The 19,626-nt window shown below is 29.7% G+C and overlaps 1 protein-coding gene across 1 annotated transcript in view; it reads right to left on the minus strand.

The window, feature by feature from the left end:
* LOC106458612 (serine/threonine-protein kinase tousled-like 2) overlaps window positions 1–19,626 on the minus strand; it is a 60,672-nt gene that overhangs the window by 15,937 nt on the left and 25,109 nt on the right. Inside the window, exons 4-11 of the mRNA XM_022384879.1 lie at window positions 16,861–16,930; window positions 10,336–10,388; window positions 8,754–8,819; window positions 8,397–8,594; window positions 6,478–6,588; window positions 5,837–5,973; window positions 3,672–3,830; window positions 2,273–2,437 (exon numbers count right to left, since the gene is read on the minus strand). Of these exons, the coding sequence (XP_022240587.1) occupies window positions 2,273–2,437; window positions 3,672–3,830; window positions 5,837–5,973; window positions 6,478–6,588; window positions 8,397–8,594; window positions 8,754–8,819; window positions 10,336–10,388; window positions 16,861–16,930 (959 nt within the window). The remainder of the gene's footprint in view (window positions 1–2,272; window positions 2,438–3,671; window positions 3,831–5,836; window positions 5,974–6,477; window positions 6,589–8,396; window positions 8,595–8,753; window positions 8,820–10,335; window positions 10,389–16,860; window positions 16,931–19,626) is intronic.

The following is a 19,626-nucleotide window of genomic DNA, read 5'->3' on the forward strand; positions in this document are numbered from 1 at the left end:
AATTTTGTGCAAAGCTACATGAGGGCTATCTGTGCTAGCTGTCCCTAATTTAGAGGGAAAGCAGCTAGTCATCACCACCCACCGCCAACTCTTGGGCTACTCTTTTACCAACGAATAGTGGGATTGACCATCACATTATAATGTCCCAATGGCTGAAAGGGCAAGCATGTTTGGTGTGATAGGAATTCGAACCCGTGACCCTCAGATTGCAAGTCGTCACAAAACTGAATGTTGTAGAGAGAGAAGGAATAGCCTCTTGATTACTAATTTTGTTTTTTGTTTTGTTTTTACAATAGAAGGCATAAAATTCAGATGATGAAAATTGACTTTCAAAAATAATGAAATCATCACATACTAGATTTTGACTGAACAAGAAAGAAAAAATTTAATTTTATTCAGAAACAAAGTATTACTGACCATAAAACAACAACAACAACAAATATATACAACTTGTATAAACCCTATGCCTATGGGAAGGGTCATTTTGACCAACCTTGTAACCACGAAACTATAACTCTGAAAGCACCAAGTGTATCTTCACCAAATTTAGCAAGCTTTTAGCAAATATTACAAGTATGTTGTACACAAAAAATTATATTTTTTAAATAAAGTATTTGTACTAAAGATTTTTCTGTAAATTTATGAAGCCTTTATTGAGTCAGTTTGATTGAAAAGTGATATTCTTGCTAAAAATAAAAATACTTCTTTGCATCTTACAGTTTGCATAACCCTTAGAGCCTCCTAAAGTAACAACAGGTTTTTCTGTAAAATTATATAATTTCTCTCTTATTTGATCTACCTTAACAATAACTAAAGTGACATTATCTATAGAAACAGTTCAAAAATATGAAATAAAAAAACATTTTATACTATGACAACTGCAGATTATAATATACAACTAAAACTATTTTTCATAAACAGTCTGAAACTCCTAGCAGTTTTACATCTGCTTTTATTTAATTTTATTGTTTTAATGCTTTTTTGAAACATGTCTAACTAGCATAGCAAAGCAATAAATCACCCAGTGACAGCTTGATGCAAGTCACAGTAAACAATGTATTGAGTATTTTGCATGCGGCAGCCCACATGCATTCCTATAGGAAATATTTTCTTATTTAATTTAATTTTTAAATTTTTGTTAAACATATGTATAAAACAATAAATTTTGCAACTACTTTAGCCCTGAGGCCTTCTGCACATGGTTGCATGGTTTAATAACCTTATTTTATTCTCATTATCTTAGTTGTCCAAAAATAATTTATATAACTTTCAAATATGCATCTTAGAATATAAAAATATATATATCAAACACTAGAAAAGGATATCCCCCAACTACTATTATTATTTACCTGGCCTTCTAACTAACCTATAAATAGGTTAAAAAGTTCCTATATTGTTCAGACTGACATCTTTAGTCTAAACACATCAAGCTCTCCCCACAAATATCAGTTAAGACAAAACAATAATCTGATTTATGTTATTTAGAACATATTCTTTGTAATGGTTATGAATAAGTTCAATATCAATGTGGGTTGAAGAAATATATTGATATCTCAGTAAAGCATGAAGATGTGCAAGTCTTATATTCTGAATTGTAAATATCTGTAATATGTATTTTTAATTGGGCAGTACTTGTAAGGGAAGAGAAAAATCTATAAATGAGAAGTCACAGCACCACTGTATCATGTGACTCATAGCTACAGATTGATAATTGGTTTAAATATTTCCTTTTGAAATTAAGAAAAAATAAACACAGATAATACAAAAATTTGAATTACAAGCTACGGTTTAATGCCAAGCTTATTAACATTCATAGAAAATAAACTAGTTTTATTACATTTTGAATGCAACTCTGTAAACAAAAAACTGTGACATGCACACTTTAACAATTCCATGTCTCTATGATCATTATGTTTCATTTTAAGCAAAAATTTTAAAAATGATAAATAGCTTCTACTAACTTAATTCTTTCACTTATGATAATGATTAAGAATCACCTAATATAAAATCTGGCTTTTCTCAATCACAATACAAAACAAGCTTCAAACAGAAGGTAGTTTGTTTTATTTAGTGAATTTTTTACCTCATATACAACTAAAATATTACATTGTAATCACAAAGAAAAAAAAAATTCAGATGTGAAAAACCTTTAATGAAATGACATATTTTCTGATGTGTACATGTTGTATTAAAGAAAACAAATTATTAATATATTTTTTTAAAAGCCATCTATGAAATACACAATTAAAATTCCAATACAAAAAACGTGTACCTTGTTTGGTCTTCATTATGTAGTCTCTTCAGTTCTCTGATATGGAGATTTCTTTCTCTCTCTAGCTTTTCCAACTCCAACTGCAAATCAGCATCTTCTTTCTTAAGTGCTGCCTGCCTTAGCTTCAAAATTTCTTCTTGTTCATAGTAGTCGTGCCACGAACGCCTAACATTATTATGTCCCATTATATTTTAATCAAACTCTTTTTTTTTCTACTATTCTTATGTAATAACAAGTAACTTTATGTTGTTGACTGAATAGTGGGTTTAAAATTAATTATGTAAACTTTTCACCACCAAAACTATTCATCTTAATTAATAACTATATTTTTAACAACCAATAAAACCTCTAGAAACTTTACCCTATGATACTGAAACAAATCAAGATTTAAAATGAATCAATACTTTTTCCTTTATGGATATAAACAATAATATATCCAAAAACATTAAAAATTGGTTAGGATGTGGTTCACAACTGCTGATATATGACAAGTGAGTTGTGCGAGACAAAAAAAATCACTCTACAATGTATGTTTTTAAATCATTATTATTTCTTAATGTTCTACACAGATTTCATAAGTGGATGTATTACACATCTGTAATATAAAATGAATTCAATTTGTTTTTCAATTAAAAACAATTGAAGTAATACAGTTTCCCTTTCTTAAAGCAATAAACCGTTAACTACTCTCTAAATTTAAAGTTAACGGTTTATTAAACTATCCTCCATTTTTCAAGGTTGTACACTGAATTCAGATGAAGTTATATTCTATACCTGGAGGAACCATTCCTCACAGATGTATTTTTGAGATATTAACAGGTAAAAAATTCATGTATAGATGAATACTTTTAAATAAATTTCCTTTCTCCTGAGGAAATATCAGTTTTTTACAAGTTATCCTTTATTATCAGTTCAGAGTTTTTATATATGCAATTTTATTCTCTTAAGATAGTTTTTATGAAAAAGCACAATATATGCCAGAGGATCACAATGTTCAGTTGCTCTTAAGAAAATGAAACTGTCCTACCTTTACAATGTTCTTCATTCTATAAAAGTGAGTTTAGAATGTAATTTTTTCATGTGCACCAGGATCAAGGCAATGTGTGGATGTGTGCTAATAGTTATTTTTTTTTGGGGGGAGGGAGGTATTTTTAGACCATCGACCCTATTGGATCATTAGGCTGCTTTGCAATGCTACCACATGATTATTTGGTCTTTAGGCCTATTGACTACTAGGCCTATCATGTTGAGACTCCTCACCATTACTGAGGATGTGCGCAGCACTTGATTGGTTGTTGTGCAGCCACACAGCTTAGAGGGAACACCGTCTGTGAGGCAAACAAAATAACTTCGAATATCGATATAAACTGCAGAATCTCTTAGCCACACTTCTACTTACTCTTTAGGAGTATCGGGCTTCAAGAAGTCTCCATTTAAAAGTAGTGGATTTCCATTGCTAGCTTTAGTTTTTTGTTGAGCAGTACTTGTTTTCTTCTTTCCTAAAGATTTTCGCTGCCTTTCTATTTCCTCCCTTTCAGCAGTTATTAGTTCTTGTTTTCTGAAAGGAGGAAAAAGTTTCTCTAATGTTGCATTAACAAGGATAACCAACAAACCCTTGCACTACACATATTACAATATTTAGCAGTACCAAAATTATGTATTCTGGTCAAAAAGAAGTGTGATGCCCAGTCTATTCTTAGATTTGTCACTGAATTAGACTAGTTTCAGAAATTCTATTTCACTTCAGTAATCCTGAAAAAAGATAATCCACACAACAGTATCATTCATTAATATACAGTCAATATTCAATACAACATCTCTTGATGTATTCCATAAAAATCTCAGTATTTAAAAGTATTTCCAACAATACCTACAAGAACTAGCTTATTTCTTAAATGCCAGTAATGTAATAGCCTAGTTTATGAGTTACATGAATATCCACAATTCAGTTCACTAAGTAAACAAAAAAATAGTTACTGGGATATAAATAGCTATTTTCCTATTTTGTATATCAAACTGTTGACATGTTAATCTGTATCTGTATTACTTTTCAGTTTATATCATGTTTTGGATCAAAAGAAATATTCTCAAGCATTGCTATTTTGAAACATTTTCAATTAGTACTGGTTTTACAAGTTGCGTGATAAGGAACTGTGATATAAATAGCTATTTTCCTGTTTTGTATATCAAACTGTTGACATGTTAATCTGTATCTGTATTACTTTTTAGTTTATATCATGTTTTGGATCAAAAGAAATATTCTCAAGCATTGCTATTTTGAAATATTTTCAATTAGTACTGGTTTTAAAAGTTGCTTGATAAGGAAGGAACATAAGATTAGCCACCAGTGCCCTCTATAAAACTCACAGTAAACATACCCAACAATCTTTACACGAACATATCATCTCTATAATTTCACTTCTGGGTAGCAAACCAAACACACAATTAACCCATACTTTTTTGCTACCCTTTTACGTCATTATCTTTGTTTACCATCCCTATGTTAATATTCATATTTTACAAAACATTAAGAATTCACCAAAATAACACCACCATCTATATCTACCTATATAAATATATACATGTTATCAAAATGTTACATAAAATATTAGCGTTTATAAAGATTATTTACATATTCATTCAAAGTAATATTTATTGTTTTTTTTAGTGCTAAGTTATATACAGTGGGCTATTTCCACTCCATCCACTGTGGAAATTGAGCCCTCTATTTTAGTGTTGTAAGTCTGTAAACTCACTGCTGACCCACCAGGAGACATTTTGTTTTTAAAATGTCACATTATTTATAAAATACCAAAAGTTATCAACATACTTCATACAATATCAGCATTTAAGAACATGTTTTTACAATATTAATGTTTATTGCTGTGTTTTATACAATGTAACCTTAATTAACATGGTACTCCTGTTCACCAAGACATTTTGTATAATTCCAAAATTTATCAATACATTTTATCAGTATCCTTTCTGGATATTTTATTTTATTTTATTCATAATAGATTAATGAATTTATTAATAAATAAAATCCAACAATATAAAAAAAACATTTTTTAAAAAAAGATGAAACAGTGAAATAACAATCTTGTTCTCGAACTAAATTAAAGGAAGAACTTATAAAATGAAAATTAAGTTTTTATTTAACGATAAAACAAGTAATTTTGTTTTTACAAATTTATTTTTTATTTCACTTAAAACAAACAAACTAGAATTAACCAGAATTCATGTGTCAAATTTCATTTATGTTCATTTTTCCTTATTTAACAATTGTTAAATTATTTTGTTGCTTAGCGATGTAGTATCACTGTTGATACTGAACATGGAAAGGTTTTGCTCCATTATTCAAATACATACACTTGGCAGTGCAAAGTGAGCCTAGTAAAACACAATGTTTCTAAAAATAAAATAAAAAATAAGTTTTGAAAAACGTAATTACTTCTTTTATCTATAAATGAAACTTTTAATACTATTCTTGCCAGAAGAATTCATTCCTTGCAATTAACAAATAAATTCTTAATAACATACACTATATATTTTAAGTATACATACTTTAGTAGTTCTGTGAAGGCATAACCATCAACCCAGTTTTCGGCAAAAGTTGCTCCTTGTCTCTGGGTAACGAACTGTCCCAGTCTCAACCTATTTTGCATACATTTCTGTCTAGCTTGTTTCTTTTCCATTGTGGACTAGTAATTAAAAAGATAAATTCCACCATGAGTCAAGGTTTGTTTTGTTTTGAATTTCGCAAAAGCTATACGAGGGTCGTCTGCAGTGAAATTTAGCAGTGAAAGACTAGAGGGAAGGCAGCAAGTCATCACTGCCAACACTTGGGCTACTCTTTTACCAATAAATAGTGGAATTGACCATTACATTATATTGCCACCAAGGCTGAAAGGGGCGAGCATGTTTGGTGGGATGGAAATTCGACCCAGCAACCCTCAGATTACGAGTCGAGCTCCCTAACCACCTGGCCATGCCAGGCTCCCATGAGTCTAGACAAGAACTAAAAAAATAGTATTTAATCATGCTAAACATTTAAAAATATTATTGATATTACTGATTCACTTTCCATAAGTTTTATTAAAATTATATAAAATTTGTGTTCAGTGTAAAAATAAAACTCATTCAGGGTACGGGTCACATATAGTTGAAATATAAAAATATACGAGCTATTATTTTTTAAGCCTTACCTTTTCAATTAGTAGTTGTTTTGTAACATCTGTACATTTAGTTAGCTGTTCTTTTTGTTTTTCTATTAATTTCTGTTGAGCCTGTAGCTGCCTACGAAGTTCTTCATTTGTCTGAAATAAAAAAATACATTATTTAATTCATATTATTTCCTAATTCAAATACAATGCTTTCAGCTAATATATAGGTAAATATGGTCTTAAAGTTTGACAAAAAATTTCAGTTTAATTATAAAGTTATTTATGTCAGTATCAAGAAGACGTATTCTAATTACAAATAGTTGAAAGAAATATTCAATCTAAAGTTAACAAATTAGTTACCGTTAAACGGGAATGTGTTTTTGCAACAAAAAATATTTACGTATACTTTTAAATACACAACAATAAGAGTATTGGTGGTTTGTTTGTAGTTAAGCCCAAAGTTACGCAATGGGCTATCTGTGCTATGCCCACCAAGGGTATTGAAACTCAGCTTTTACCATTGTAAGTCTGTAGACATTCTGCTGCACCACTGGAGGGCAGTATTGGTAAAATTCTATGCAAGAATGAACAATTTTATTTTTATACTACAGTTACCTCTTTATTACTTGTGTCTGTGCATGTGAAAGTACAGTTTTTATAGCTCCTTTTATGAAACATCTTAATTTAAAGGTAAAATATTTCTAGACCAACATCAAGTACACATTAAAGAATTCATACAACTTCAAATTAACTGTAAAAGGCTTCTTAATTATTCGTATACTAATGTTACAATTCTTTTCTTTTCTCAAAGTTGACAAACAAAAACGTAAATAATTTTAAATGTCTTTTTATGTGAAAAGTCATTGTTGTTGTTGGTTTTCTCTAATGGTCCAAACAAATAATTTAGTAGTATATGATGATCTCGAAGAGAACACAGGCCAAGTCCAATGTTTAAGAAACAAACACTTGTGAATAATTGCTTGAAAAACATAAGTTTTTATTTTATTTACTGATATTTCTTTCTTTCACAGCTAACATAGTTTCACAATATTGGAGAAAACAGTAATTTCCAAATATGTATAAGCATCAATTTAAAATATCTTCAAAAAATAGAGTTAATATGTTTCAATACCACAATTATTATAACATTATATGATATTGCTACTGAAGAATTGTAGAAATGAAAAAAAGTTAGGTTATAAGTAAACGACCCGACATTATTTCTATTTTTTGATTTTTTAAAGACTATTGAAATACATATGATTTTATATGAAAAATTTAACTTACATGAAAGTACTTAATGATTAGAAATAAATAAACTGTAAACTAATAAGCTGAGTTTCACAAGTGTTAGTTGTTTTTATGGTGAATTTTTTTTCATCAAGCAATTATTAAATAAGACCTTTTTATGTGATTTATAATTTATTTAATAGAATCATCATAGTAAGTTAATAGAATGAAACTGACTTGTTATTATCTTTTTATAACTTTTCTCTAGTTAAGCAGTCATTAGATTAAATAGTTTGACCTTTAATGTTTACGAAATCAAACTGCTGCTTCAAAAACAGATGATTAAATTCACTATTATCAGGTTTACATCGTTGATGAATTAACTAACACTCAACAGTTACCATTTTTTTATTGTGATAATGATAAAAAAACAATACAATAATTATACGAGAAGTAATTCTGTATATAAATCCCATTATTACTTTAAAAGCTTCTTGATTTTATCATGTCACTCAGATTGCCAAGATACTATTGGTGTCAATTATATGGCTGTAAGCCACAATTTATACATCTTGGAAAAAATATCAAAGACACTTCTAACTACATAACTGCACACAGCTGCCTTTTAAAGCCTTTACAATTCTTACAGATAGAAGTTTTTTGAATGAATTCATCATACTAGAGTATAGTACATTGATATATTCTACATATTAGAAGGTAAAATCCAATACCCTTTGTAATTCCTCTATTCTGTTGTCCCTGATTTCTAGGTCCATTGCAGATTTACTTTCTACTTCTTTTATTTTATTGTTAGTTAAATCTGTTTGAACAGACCGGTGGGAAAGTTGTACTGATCGCTGAGACAGGAAAAGCATACTTGAGTAGTCAATATTATTACTCATGCTTGCTTGAGGAGAGCTTGAGTTACCCTATAAGATAGAGATGTGCATGTATTTATTAATTTGTGTCTTAGGAAAAGCTGAATTATCATGCAACAAACATATATATAAGATCAAGTACATAATAATAAAAAAATATTTAGCATTTAAATTATCACTTTTTAGGTGTTTCGTATATTTTACACATACCAAATAATATGTCTGTGATGTTGGTGACTTAGACCCTCCATACCGACTAGGACTAAGACCTTGATTCTGTATACAAAAAGTAAATGATAAAAACAAGCATTAATAATTAGTAATAATAAAATGTTAAGAAACAAATGGCAAATCAAAGAAAATTGTTCAGTTTTAAGCAAACTGGAAATAGTTTTTAGTTATTCTCACAACCCGAGTTCATTAAATAAATGCTTTGCCCTCCCCCCCTTTGTTAATAATAATAGTACCAAAACAAAAGTTATTACATATTTGGACTAACATTTACAAAGACAAATAAAAAGACAAAATATTTCACCCTCAAAACCTATCAGTTAAATCAATATTTCTATATAGCAGTACTGTTAATAAAGAAGTTGAATTAACTTGGTCAAACCTGTTGAATAGTTACATGAAATGTAAAAGGAAATAATCAACAAAAAATGCATCAAATCTGGAAAAGTTATGCTCAAGTTACAAAACTGTATATAGGAATATAAAGAAAATAAAACAAAACAACTTAGAAGGAAGATACATGTCATTAACAGAAAAGAAAGGCAACTCACATTACAACAACAAAAAAAAATACAAATATTAGAAAACATGATCTTTGTACACTATCTTCTTACTGGTAGGTTCTCTTTGTAATATTAATCATGGAAACGAATCAACAAACTAAAAACCTTCTTAAAAGTGAAAAAGTTAATGCATTTATTAAGAGTCTTTTTTTTTTTAAGATAACCTATTTGTTATGTTTTCTGTCAGGGTTAGCAAAAAGTCTGAGCACTCCCTCCCCTCAAATTAAGATAGTGTACATGAAAGACAGAATTTATTGCATGTTGACATATTTACATATCTTATATTGATGCAGACTAACAAAAGGTTTGATTAATAACCCAAAATGTATGTCTTTTAGCCTTCATTTTCATGACATAGGATGATACATCTCTACATGCAATGCGACATCCTCCTTAGCATATTAGGGGTGATTTTAGCAAAACTTTCAACAATTTTTTGTTTCAACGCATCAGTTGTTTCATATCATTCCTTTGTCAATGAAAAACCAAACTGTTAACATGAACTTTAAATAAGGGGTGGGGGGGTGCCCAGACCGTTTGCATACACTGTACAACATTATTTACACTAATATATTTTCAAACACACAGCTTACAATACAAGTCATACCAGTTTTTCTGATACAGACAGTAATTAACAAGCTCTTAACTCCTCAGAATAAGATTAAAAATGGTAATGTGAAACATTATTGGCTGTATAGACATACACATTAGTTCTCTATGTTCAACAAAAGATGTGTACAGTTGCTAAAAATATCAAATGAAGAGGGACACAAACTTGATAAACACTGCTATATGTATAGGCAAAGACAGTAGATATTAAAAAGAGCTTGGAAAACTCTGTAGTTCTTTACTGACAGATATATATATTTACATCAAGTAAAACATGAAACAATCACAGCTGTGCAACTGAAATTTCCTGATTTAGAAAATTTACATTTCAACTGGGCACTACAATTTTATGACAGTTTAAATATTAATGAAAAATGAGGCAAACCTACCTTTAAATACTCATTTAATTTTTTGGCATTCTCACCTCTTCCACCTTTCCCACCTAACAAAATACATAAAAATTATGATGTAACATATTATTTTCACTCACCCCATCATAATTGGAAAAGTAATAAAACTTCACTTGCTGTCTGGTAACGGCTTCTAAAAATAGTGTTGTGAGCTATATTTCAATGTTTTAACTTAAATGTTAGCTAGAGGGAGCTACTAATAATGAACATTTTAATGATCAAGAGACTTTACAAAATATCTAGAAACAACGATATATTATAAATACAAGAATCAGTGAAACATTGTGTCACAGTTTTCAGTTTGTTCAGTGGTTGAGAAGTTAGTGAATTATTCAGATCAGTGTTAATTACTGCATATTTCAGTTACTTGACGATTTAACCTTGAAATTGTACAAGTGAATCATAATACCATAAGCAGGTAAATTTCTGTTGCAAGTGAAAACATTATTTGTGAACTCAGGCCTACAAGTATAACTGTGTACAAGTGAAAGTAGCCTGTAATAACATGTTAAGGAAGAAATAAACTAATCTGTTACCATTACATGGACTGGACTTTGCATTATTTTCCCCAAGTAATTTAAAATAACTCTTCCATTGAAAGAACATCAAGGGTATTGCACAGCTTACATTAATACAGTACAGAACTTCTGATTGCAAGTAGTTACAGTGCTTTCTCTTAATTGTATTTTTATTTATTATTATACATTGTAAACACTAAAAACCATCTGTATGTAAGTTTAATATTATGCAATTCTAACACAACATCACATCATGCAGGTCATTTTGACTCGTAGTATATTGTATGCTCCTAAAACATGCCAACTTCTTGCACAGTCTTACATCATAGAAGTATTACATTTTGACTTGAAGTACATGTATGCTACTTAAAGAATGCCAACTTCTTACAGAGCCTTACATTATGGAAGTATGACATTTTGTCTTGTAATGCATTTACACCTAAAGCATGCAACTTTAAACACAACCTAACATCATGTAAGTATTACATTTTGACTTGTAGTACATATACACATATAAAGCATGCCAGCTTTTAACACAGCCTAATATAATACATGTATTACATTCTGACTTGTAGTACATGTAAAGTATGCGAGCTTCTAACACAGCTTAATATCATACAAGTATTACATTTTGACTGATAATAAACGTGCATGTCAACTTCTAGCACAACCTAACATCATACAAGTATTACATTTTGACTTGAAGTACATACATGCTACCTAAAGCATGCCAATTCTAACACAGCCTTACACCATGTAACTATTACACTGTTCTTTGTCAGCCAGCTACAATTTAATTTATATAAAACCAAATTATCAATTTTTTGTAACAGTAGTTACTCCTTAAAGTTGGTATTTGAATACAAAATCCCTCTTTAATAATGTTAACAGTAGCAACTGCTGAAGTTGCCAAGCCCAAATGGACATGGATTTATAAATTTAACAGGTCAATCTCCATATCAAGCATTCTTGAACGTCAAGCTAAACATGTGTTCACCTATTTAAGGACTTTTTTAACTTCTGTGTAACCTGATATAAGTGTACATCTATGTAATCTAGTGCAGAGAAAAAAAATAAATAAAATTTATCAAAGCAATGTTTATCATGCAAAGATTTAATTAACTTTTCAATTAAATTCAATATCTGTTACTTGAGTGTAAGGCTATAATAACATTTAAACCAGAGGAAACTTAGTCATAGTGTTTTCTCAATATGGAAGCATGCTGTTGTGATACAAAAATAAAAACAATGCTAAAAATAAATCCACTGCCTTTGTCGAAGATACATTAAATTCCTCCTTACAAAAATAGTTTCTAGCTTGCTGTGTTTCTCTGCATCAGTAAAGACACATAAATTGAAGAAGTATAAGCAAAATGGATAAAAATAGTAGTAAGACATGTATAACATTTTAAAAGAAGAGAAAGGAACAGGCAAGAATAAAAGTGAAGTTTTCTTTAATAATGTTGACTATTATTTTGATTTTCCACATTAACTTTGGACTTGATTTTAGTTCCTCATTATTGAGAACATCTTATTACATACATTAAAATGAATTGTAAAAAACGGCTTAGCAAAAAAAATTGTACCCAAGATTACTTTAGTTTTGACTGTAGTGTTAAAAGTTATTATTATACAAAAGCTATTCATGAATGAAAATTTTAACTTTTTTTTACACCTTATTTTGTTACAGTATTATTCAAAATCAGATAATCATTAAACCGGTTACTTAAGCAGCATAGCCGAAATATAAAATTCCAAAAATATAGCGTAAACAAGCAATAAAATTACATTAATATTGAATTCCTTGAACATTGTGTAAGTTTTACCAAGATAATATAATTTTAATATATATACTATTTTATAGCATCAACTACTACAATGTGATAAAATAACTGAAAGCAATTCCTATTTCTTGCTACATGTGTGTGTGTTGTGGAGACTGAGAATTACATGGATTAATTTCAAATCTAACAACATACACAGAGTACAGTCACCACACAAGAACAACTGACTGGATTTAACTCTGTTTTCTTTCTCTCTGTTTCTTTTTAACCAGAAGCTATAGGTACAGTGGAGAAGTACAGAGTTATCTAATTTATACAACATAAATTCAAGGTCTTACAAATAGAAATTCAAAAGGTTAAATGGTACTTTGGGTTTGGAAACATATAAAGCAAAAATGACAAAAACTGTGTAAGGTAAGTTAATAGGAGTTTTACTGCAAAAATTAAGAAATATCTGATAAAAATACTTGGATTCACAATACTTTACACAATATATTATTCAAAAAAAAACAATAGGAGATCAATGATACATTATTTTTTTCAAGAAATAAAGAAGAAAGTTTAATTTTTTTTAAATGATTCCCATTGGTGTACCTAAAAACTTTTTACTACATGTGTGTTTGTAAGGTTTAGACTGTCAAGAAGTAAGATGTTGGACAAAACCAGTGTATAGTATATCTTAACTGTACTATTTTAACTGTTTAACCTAATCATAAACGAACCTATGTTTTGGCTATCAAAACTAACTTAAAAGAATAAGTTGTATTCTTGGATAACAAACAAACAAATTTCAAGAAATCTTAGTTCTTGCCTGTTTCTGAAAGTCTTCACAGTTGTACGGAAAATTCATATTTACAGAAAAATAACTATCTTTTATACAGCAAGATCCCTTGTTTTTATAAACTTACAGATACTGGAAAAAAATATATATATATAACCAAAGCTCTCAAGTACTTTGCATTTTGTAGTAGCAGCTTGACTCTATTCTTTACTTCTTTCTTTACATGAGATTTGAGTAATTTTACAAAATATCTTTTTAAAATACACCATTATTACTTGTTCATTACACAGCAGAAATCTTAAATGTATAAAGGTTAGACAAAAGTATTACATTTTCAAGGTCAGGTGGTTAGTATTTCAGCTTCAGTAGCATATAACACTTTTATTGCAAGTAGTTTTGATTCATTTATTCAATTAATTCTTATAGAAAGTCAACCAAAGTTTTTCATAAGTATAGAAACAAAACAAAGAAAAAATAGTTAAGAGGCACAAAATTATTTTAACCCAGTTTTGTCTTGAAAGGTCCAAATTAAGTAAAGAGTCTAAATTATCAACTAAAAAACAAATAATGAAACAATCAACTTTTTATACGTGCTCTAGTTTCAGAACTACTTTATTGTCCCAAGCTAACACAAGTGTAGTCTTACACAGAGAATATCACATTTCCAGTACACGAAGAAAATCTGCAATTTCTTACATCTACATATTAACTTTAATAAATACATGTGAGCAAGTCTCGTCTACTTGAGGAGAATTAAGGACTCATAAATCTAATGTTAAATAGTTTTTGTTGAGTTTAAACTTAATTCAAATAAAAATAAGCAAATGTTTATTACACTTATAACAGAAAATTAGAGCAAAAGTTTCACTGCTATTTTAAATAAATATAATCAATGCATAATCAGTTCTTTATTTACCATTAGGAGTCAAACATTATTTTCATGCAGTTATGTAGTTGTCAGTCACACCTAGGTGTTTACACAACCTGAAAATATTTATAACTCGCATCCTGAAATCATCTTTAATTACTAACTGTAACAATTCATTGTTTCTTTGCTCTCTTAGTGCATTACAAAGCTTGCCCAACAAAGTGTAAAAGGTTATCTTTTTTAAAAAGACAGCATCAAAAATCTTTTTTTTTTACAGAATACACAGGCACTTCAACATCTGAACTTCTAAACTGAATATACTTGATCTAACACTAGCATGCCACACAATATAATTATGACAAATTCACAGCAAAAGCACCACATTAACCACCTTAGAAATCTTCCAATAATATTAGTGAGTTTTAAAACTCTGTCAATGGCATTGGTCCACTCAACCGACCTCATTTCTGTGAAGCTATATATAGTAATGTTTATTATAATTTTGAATTTACTAGATATATCTTCATGAAATTTGGCAAGCTTTTGGTAAACACAAGTCTGTTGTATACCAAAAAACAAGATATTTTCAGAAAAGTATTTATATTAAAGATTTTCCTGTGAATTTATGAAGCCTTTACCGAGTCAGTCCGAGTGAAAGCTGATTTTCATGATAAGAACAAAGATTCTTCTTTTCATCTTACAGTGTTTCATTTCATTTGCATAACTTCTAGAGCTTATTAAACAATATCAAAAGTTTTTACAGTAAATAAATATTTACATTTTCTCTACCCAAACACTGAGTAGAAAATAAAATCAATGACACGTTTTTTTCTTGAATGACTACTATTGTTTATCTTAAGAGCCTCAGCTTTTAAATGTACTTGCTTTTAATTTCATTACTTTATAATGCCTTTTACACCCTATTTAAGTATGTGACATGCAATTAAATATGGTAGGAGAACTTACTGTAAACAGCCATGTGATGCAGTTAGATCAAAATGATCTTGGAAAATTAATTTTTTTTAATTTACATTTTGTTATCTAATCTAATAAGTTTCTAGTTTTTATATAGTAGTTACTTCTGTTAAAAACAAATGACAATAAATAAATAAAGGATATATATAACAAACAATGATATATATAATGGACTTACATTAGAGTTGAAGCCTATTTCAGTAATTTGCACTCAAGAACGTATTTACTTAGCACTAGTTTTTCATAATGTGTTGACTGTCCACAAATATGCATTTTAAAACACAAAAAGTTTATCAAGCACTAGAACAGATTTTCTAAAAAAGTACAATCATGTGTGTTTCTAACTAAGCTACAAATAACTTTAAAAATTTTATTAGCTGCTCAGAATAAAAAAATATGATTGCAAACAATGAAACTGAGGCTAAACATCTACTTAAGGGCATCAAAATGAGATAACAGTAAAAAAAAATATTGTAAGTAGAAAGCTATTTGATATATATTGGTTATAAATAATCCATCAGCAGCGTAAGACAGAATTGTTAACATTTTTTAAAAGACAGAATGGCATGGGAGGAGCATGTCACGTGGGCTTGACTTTTTTTTAATACCTCAGTAATTAAAGAAAATAAGAGGTTCTAAATTTATATTCTGATTTCTTAATATCTATCATATGTGTTTCTTATTAGTTGGACATTCATAAAATTGTGTTTTAATACTTCCTTTTGAAATTAAGATATTAAGACTTGTAAACTACGTTTTGATGCTGAGTTTATTGATATACATCGATAATAACATTGTTTAATTAAATACTGAATGTAACTACTTCTATTAAAAGTTAGGGCATGCACACATTGTCTCTGCAATGCACACAGGGTTAACATGACAACAGAATATACACACTTTTTGTAGGAAAATTTAATTAATCAAAAGCATGACAAAATGTTTGCTGAAGACACAGTGCTAATGTTAAAAGTTTATGAAGTCTGTAAATCTAGTTGTTACAGCTCGTGCAGAATGCCAACTTTAGAGCTAAGTAATTCAGAATGCTTGTTTGTTGTTAAACACAAAGCTAAACAAATGGCTATCTTTGCTCTGCCCACTACAATAATCTAAACTAAATTTTTAATGTTATTAGCCCACAGACTTATCACTGAGCCACCAAGTCAGAATGTACAAATGCATATTATATCACAAAGTTCTTACAATCACAAATGGATATTAATCACTTACATTAAAATATATTAGGTAGATAATGAGAATAAATACCTAAAACAGAACTCTTGTTATAAATTTTCTTTACAATTTTTCAATTGGTTGTATCTCAGCACAGAATGTCATGTGAATTAAGAACTTCACAAAAAAATAAATTTTCAAAATAGTTCCAAAAGTGAGCATAATGAAGCAAGATGTTGTGATGAAGAAATCCCTGCCAGTTTCATTGCTCTAACCTCCTATAGTTTAAATAAACTAATGGTTTATTAATAACTGAAATAACACTTTTAACTTAAACTTGAAAGTTGTTGCCCCCAAAAAAGAAAGTTAAATAAAAAATTTGAAATAAAACTAAATGTTACATACCACCTCCTTGATCATCTTTCCGTTTCCGTTTTCTTTCTGGAGGAGTCTTGTTCAATTGTTTATCTGGACTCTTGTAAGAAAAAAAATAAAAATAAAGACATTTTAAACCAGCTTAAACCAGGAGGTCTAAAAGACTGTCGGAAATGTTGATAGTTACTGGAAAGAACATAAGAAGTGTCTGATTCAAAAGGCAGAAAACATTTGCACCAAAACAAAAGAAGAACATGGACCTGAACAGAAAAAAGCATGGTGGCAAAGCACAAAAAAAGTACAGCAAACCATCACAGAAAAGAAAGAAGCCTTCAAAAATGGCAGATAAAAAAGGTCGACTATTCAAAAATTGCATAAAATAAAGCAAAAAAGGAAGCAAAGAGAGCAGTATCAGTGGTAAAGGACCAGACATAAATATTAAACCAGCTTAAACTAATGTGAGTGTTTCAAGCATGAAAACAAACTCATCAAATCAGTGACAATTACATCATACCTTTCCTATTCAAGTTAACAATCCTAACAAATTCAATTTAAGCTTCTGATATTTGAACACGGATGTTGCATCACCTTGTAAACAAAAACAACAGATATAGGTATATTAACAGAAATTTAACACTTTTCCTCTAAATGACTGAAGATAGGAAAAAAATAAAACAATGGAGAATAGAAGTATACAAAGTTATGCAGGTCCAATGTTAAGGATAGGCAACACAGGTAGCTGCCTAAGGTGCCAAATTCTTGGGGGCTTCTGTGTGAGTAGGGGCACAGCCTAGACCACCAGTTATGCTATTACCAGTCCTGAATATATGATAATAATAGTAGTAATAAACTATAAAATCTTTTATGAAAAAGTCTTAGAACAAAAAAAGAAAAAAGTGAGATTAACATTTCTGTTTGTTTCTCATATCAGGTTATTTTCAAAATACAAAAGTTAGGTTCAACTAAATACTTCACCAAAATGAAATAAAAGAAGCAACAAAAATAATTATTATTTACATTAGTAATATATATATATATTCACAGCTTGGGGTGCATAGATTATTTGTTCTATGTTCTATAGCCTGCACTAGTTAAATCACCATTAGAAACTATTTTTCAGCCTTTTTTGTGTGTGTTAGAAAATAGCCTCAATCAAATTTCAATAACTTTCTTCAAGATGGTGAAAAGTGATGCTATTTGATACTTGTGCACAAGTGGCTTTTAAGAGGCTACTGAACAGGAATAACCGGAGTGTCTATCTCCAGTGTAATGGTAAGACTAAACGAAATACGTGTGTGTGTGTGTGTGTGTGTGTGTGTGTGTGTGTGTGTGGTATAAAGTTGTAACATTTCCTTCGTCCAAGTTCATATCTTGTACATTGGTTCTGATTCCTTCAGCAAAAGTGTTTTTAATATCTTAGAAAATCAGTGTGATCCAACAATGTCATATCCTACATAAACATGTTTGTTTTCACAAATCTGAGAATACAGTGCTCTTTTAAATTTATTTTGGAAACTTATTCAGTTTTTTAAAACTTTTATTACAAAATAACTGTTTTTGGAAATACTCACTGACCAAATTCTGTTTCATCTTGAAAAAAAGAAGAGTTAAAGTGGATCTGACTGAGGTGTTTAAGATCGTAAAGGGAATTGATAGTGTTGATGCATCATCTTTTTTTCATATTTAACGGTGAGAATAGTAGAACTAGGGGACACAAATATAAATTGGGGCAAGGTAGGAATCATCTCCAGCTAAGACAGTTTTATTTTTCTAACAGGGTGGTTGGCCTTCGGAATGGGTTACCTTCGGATGTTGTGAAGGTAGTAAATTTAAGTGAGTTTTAGAGAAAACTTGATAACTATATGAATGATAAGTTTAGAGGATGAGACAGCCAAGATGGACCAATAAGTCCCTTGTTGTCCCCAAAAAATGATGTTATGTTATAAACATTTTGTCATAATAAATCTGATTAGTTATTTTTTAGACATCATGAAGATCTACGTTCATTACTATGGTAGAAAGGAAGCATTAATGTTGTCTTACCACACAGAAAAGACTGGAATAATGCCAACAATGGTGAAACACATTAAAACAAGAAAATGTTTTTTCTTATACTTGATCTAACATACACACACACACACACAAAAAGAGATGATATCAGAGCACAAAATGTTTATATCATTTATTTTTGTTCAGAATTTTCAGTCAAAGCTACATTAGCTTTCTGCATAGAGGTGTTCCTGATTTCAAACTGAAAGACTAGAACGAAGGCAGATAGTCAACACCATCAACACTTTGGCTAGTCTAGTCTAACCAGATAGAGAGTTTACAGTTACTCTTATAACACAAAGTGTAGAGCACATTTTTTGCAGCAATGGCTTTTAAACCATGAATCATCTTATTCACAGTCCAGTAGCCCCTTGCCCAGATTCTACTGTTTAAAGGTTTAAAAAATATGACGTTTCACCCAGTAATTTCAACAATTCTTACTTAAAATCTTCATAAGTCAGCCACAAACACTGTGCTGCCATTTAATGTTTTTTTGGTCACAAACAAATAATTCATGCTAAAAACAAATAATGATAATAGGCTCTGACTTTTAAATGGCATTTGGTTTTTGCCAATATAGGAGGCCTTACAGTCTCCACACGTGTAAAGATAGACAAGCCAAGAACAATAAGGAATGGGGAGGAGAACTTTATTTAATAGGGAAGAAATTTTTTATGCGTGATGTGGATTTAAAAACTAATCTTAAACCAAACTTCGTTTTCCTTCGAACACATCGCTTGCTAAATT

Source organism: Limulus polyphemus, unplaced genomic scaffold (genome assembly GCF_000517525.1).
Source record: "Limulus polyphemus unplaced genomic scaffold, Limulus_polyphemus-2.1.2 Scaffold493, whole genome shotgun sequence".
NCBI lineage: Eukaryota > Metazoa > Arthropoda > Merostomata > Xiphosura > Limulidae > Limulus > Limulus polyphemus.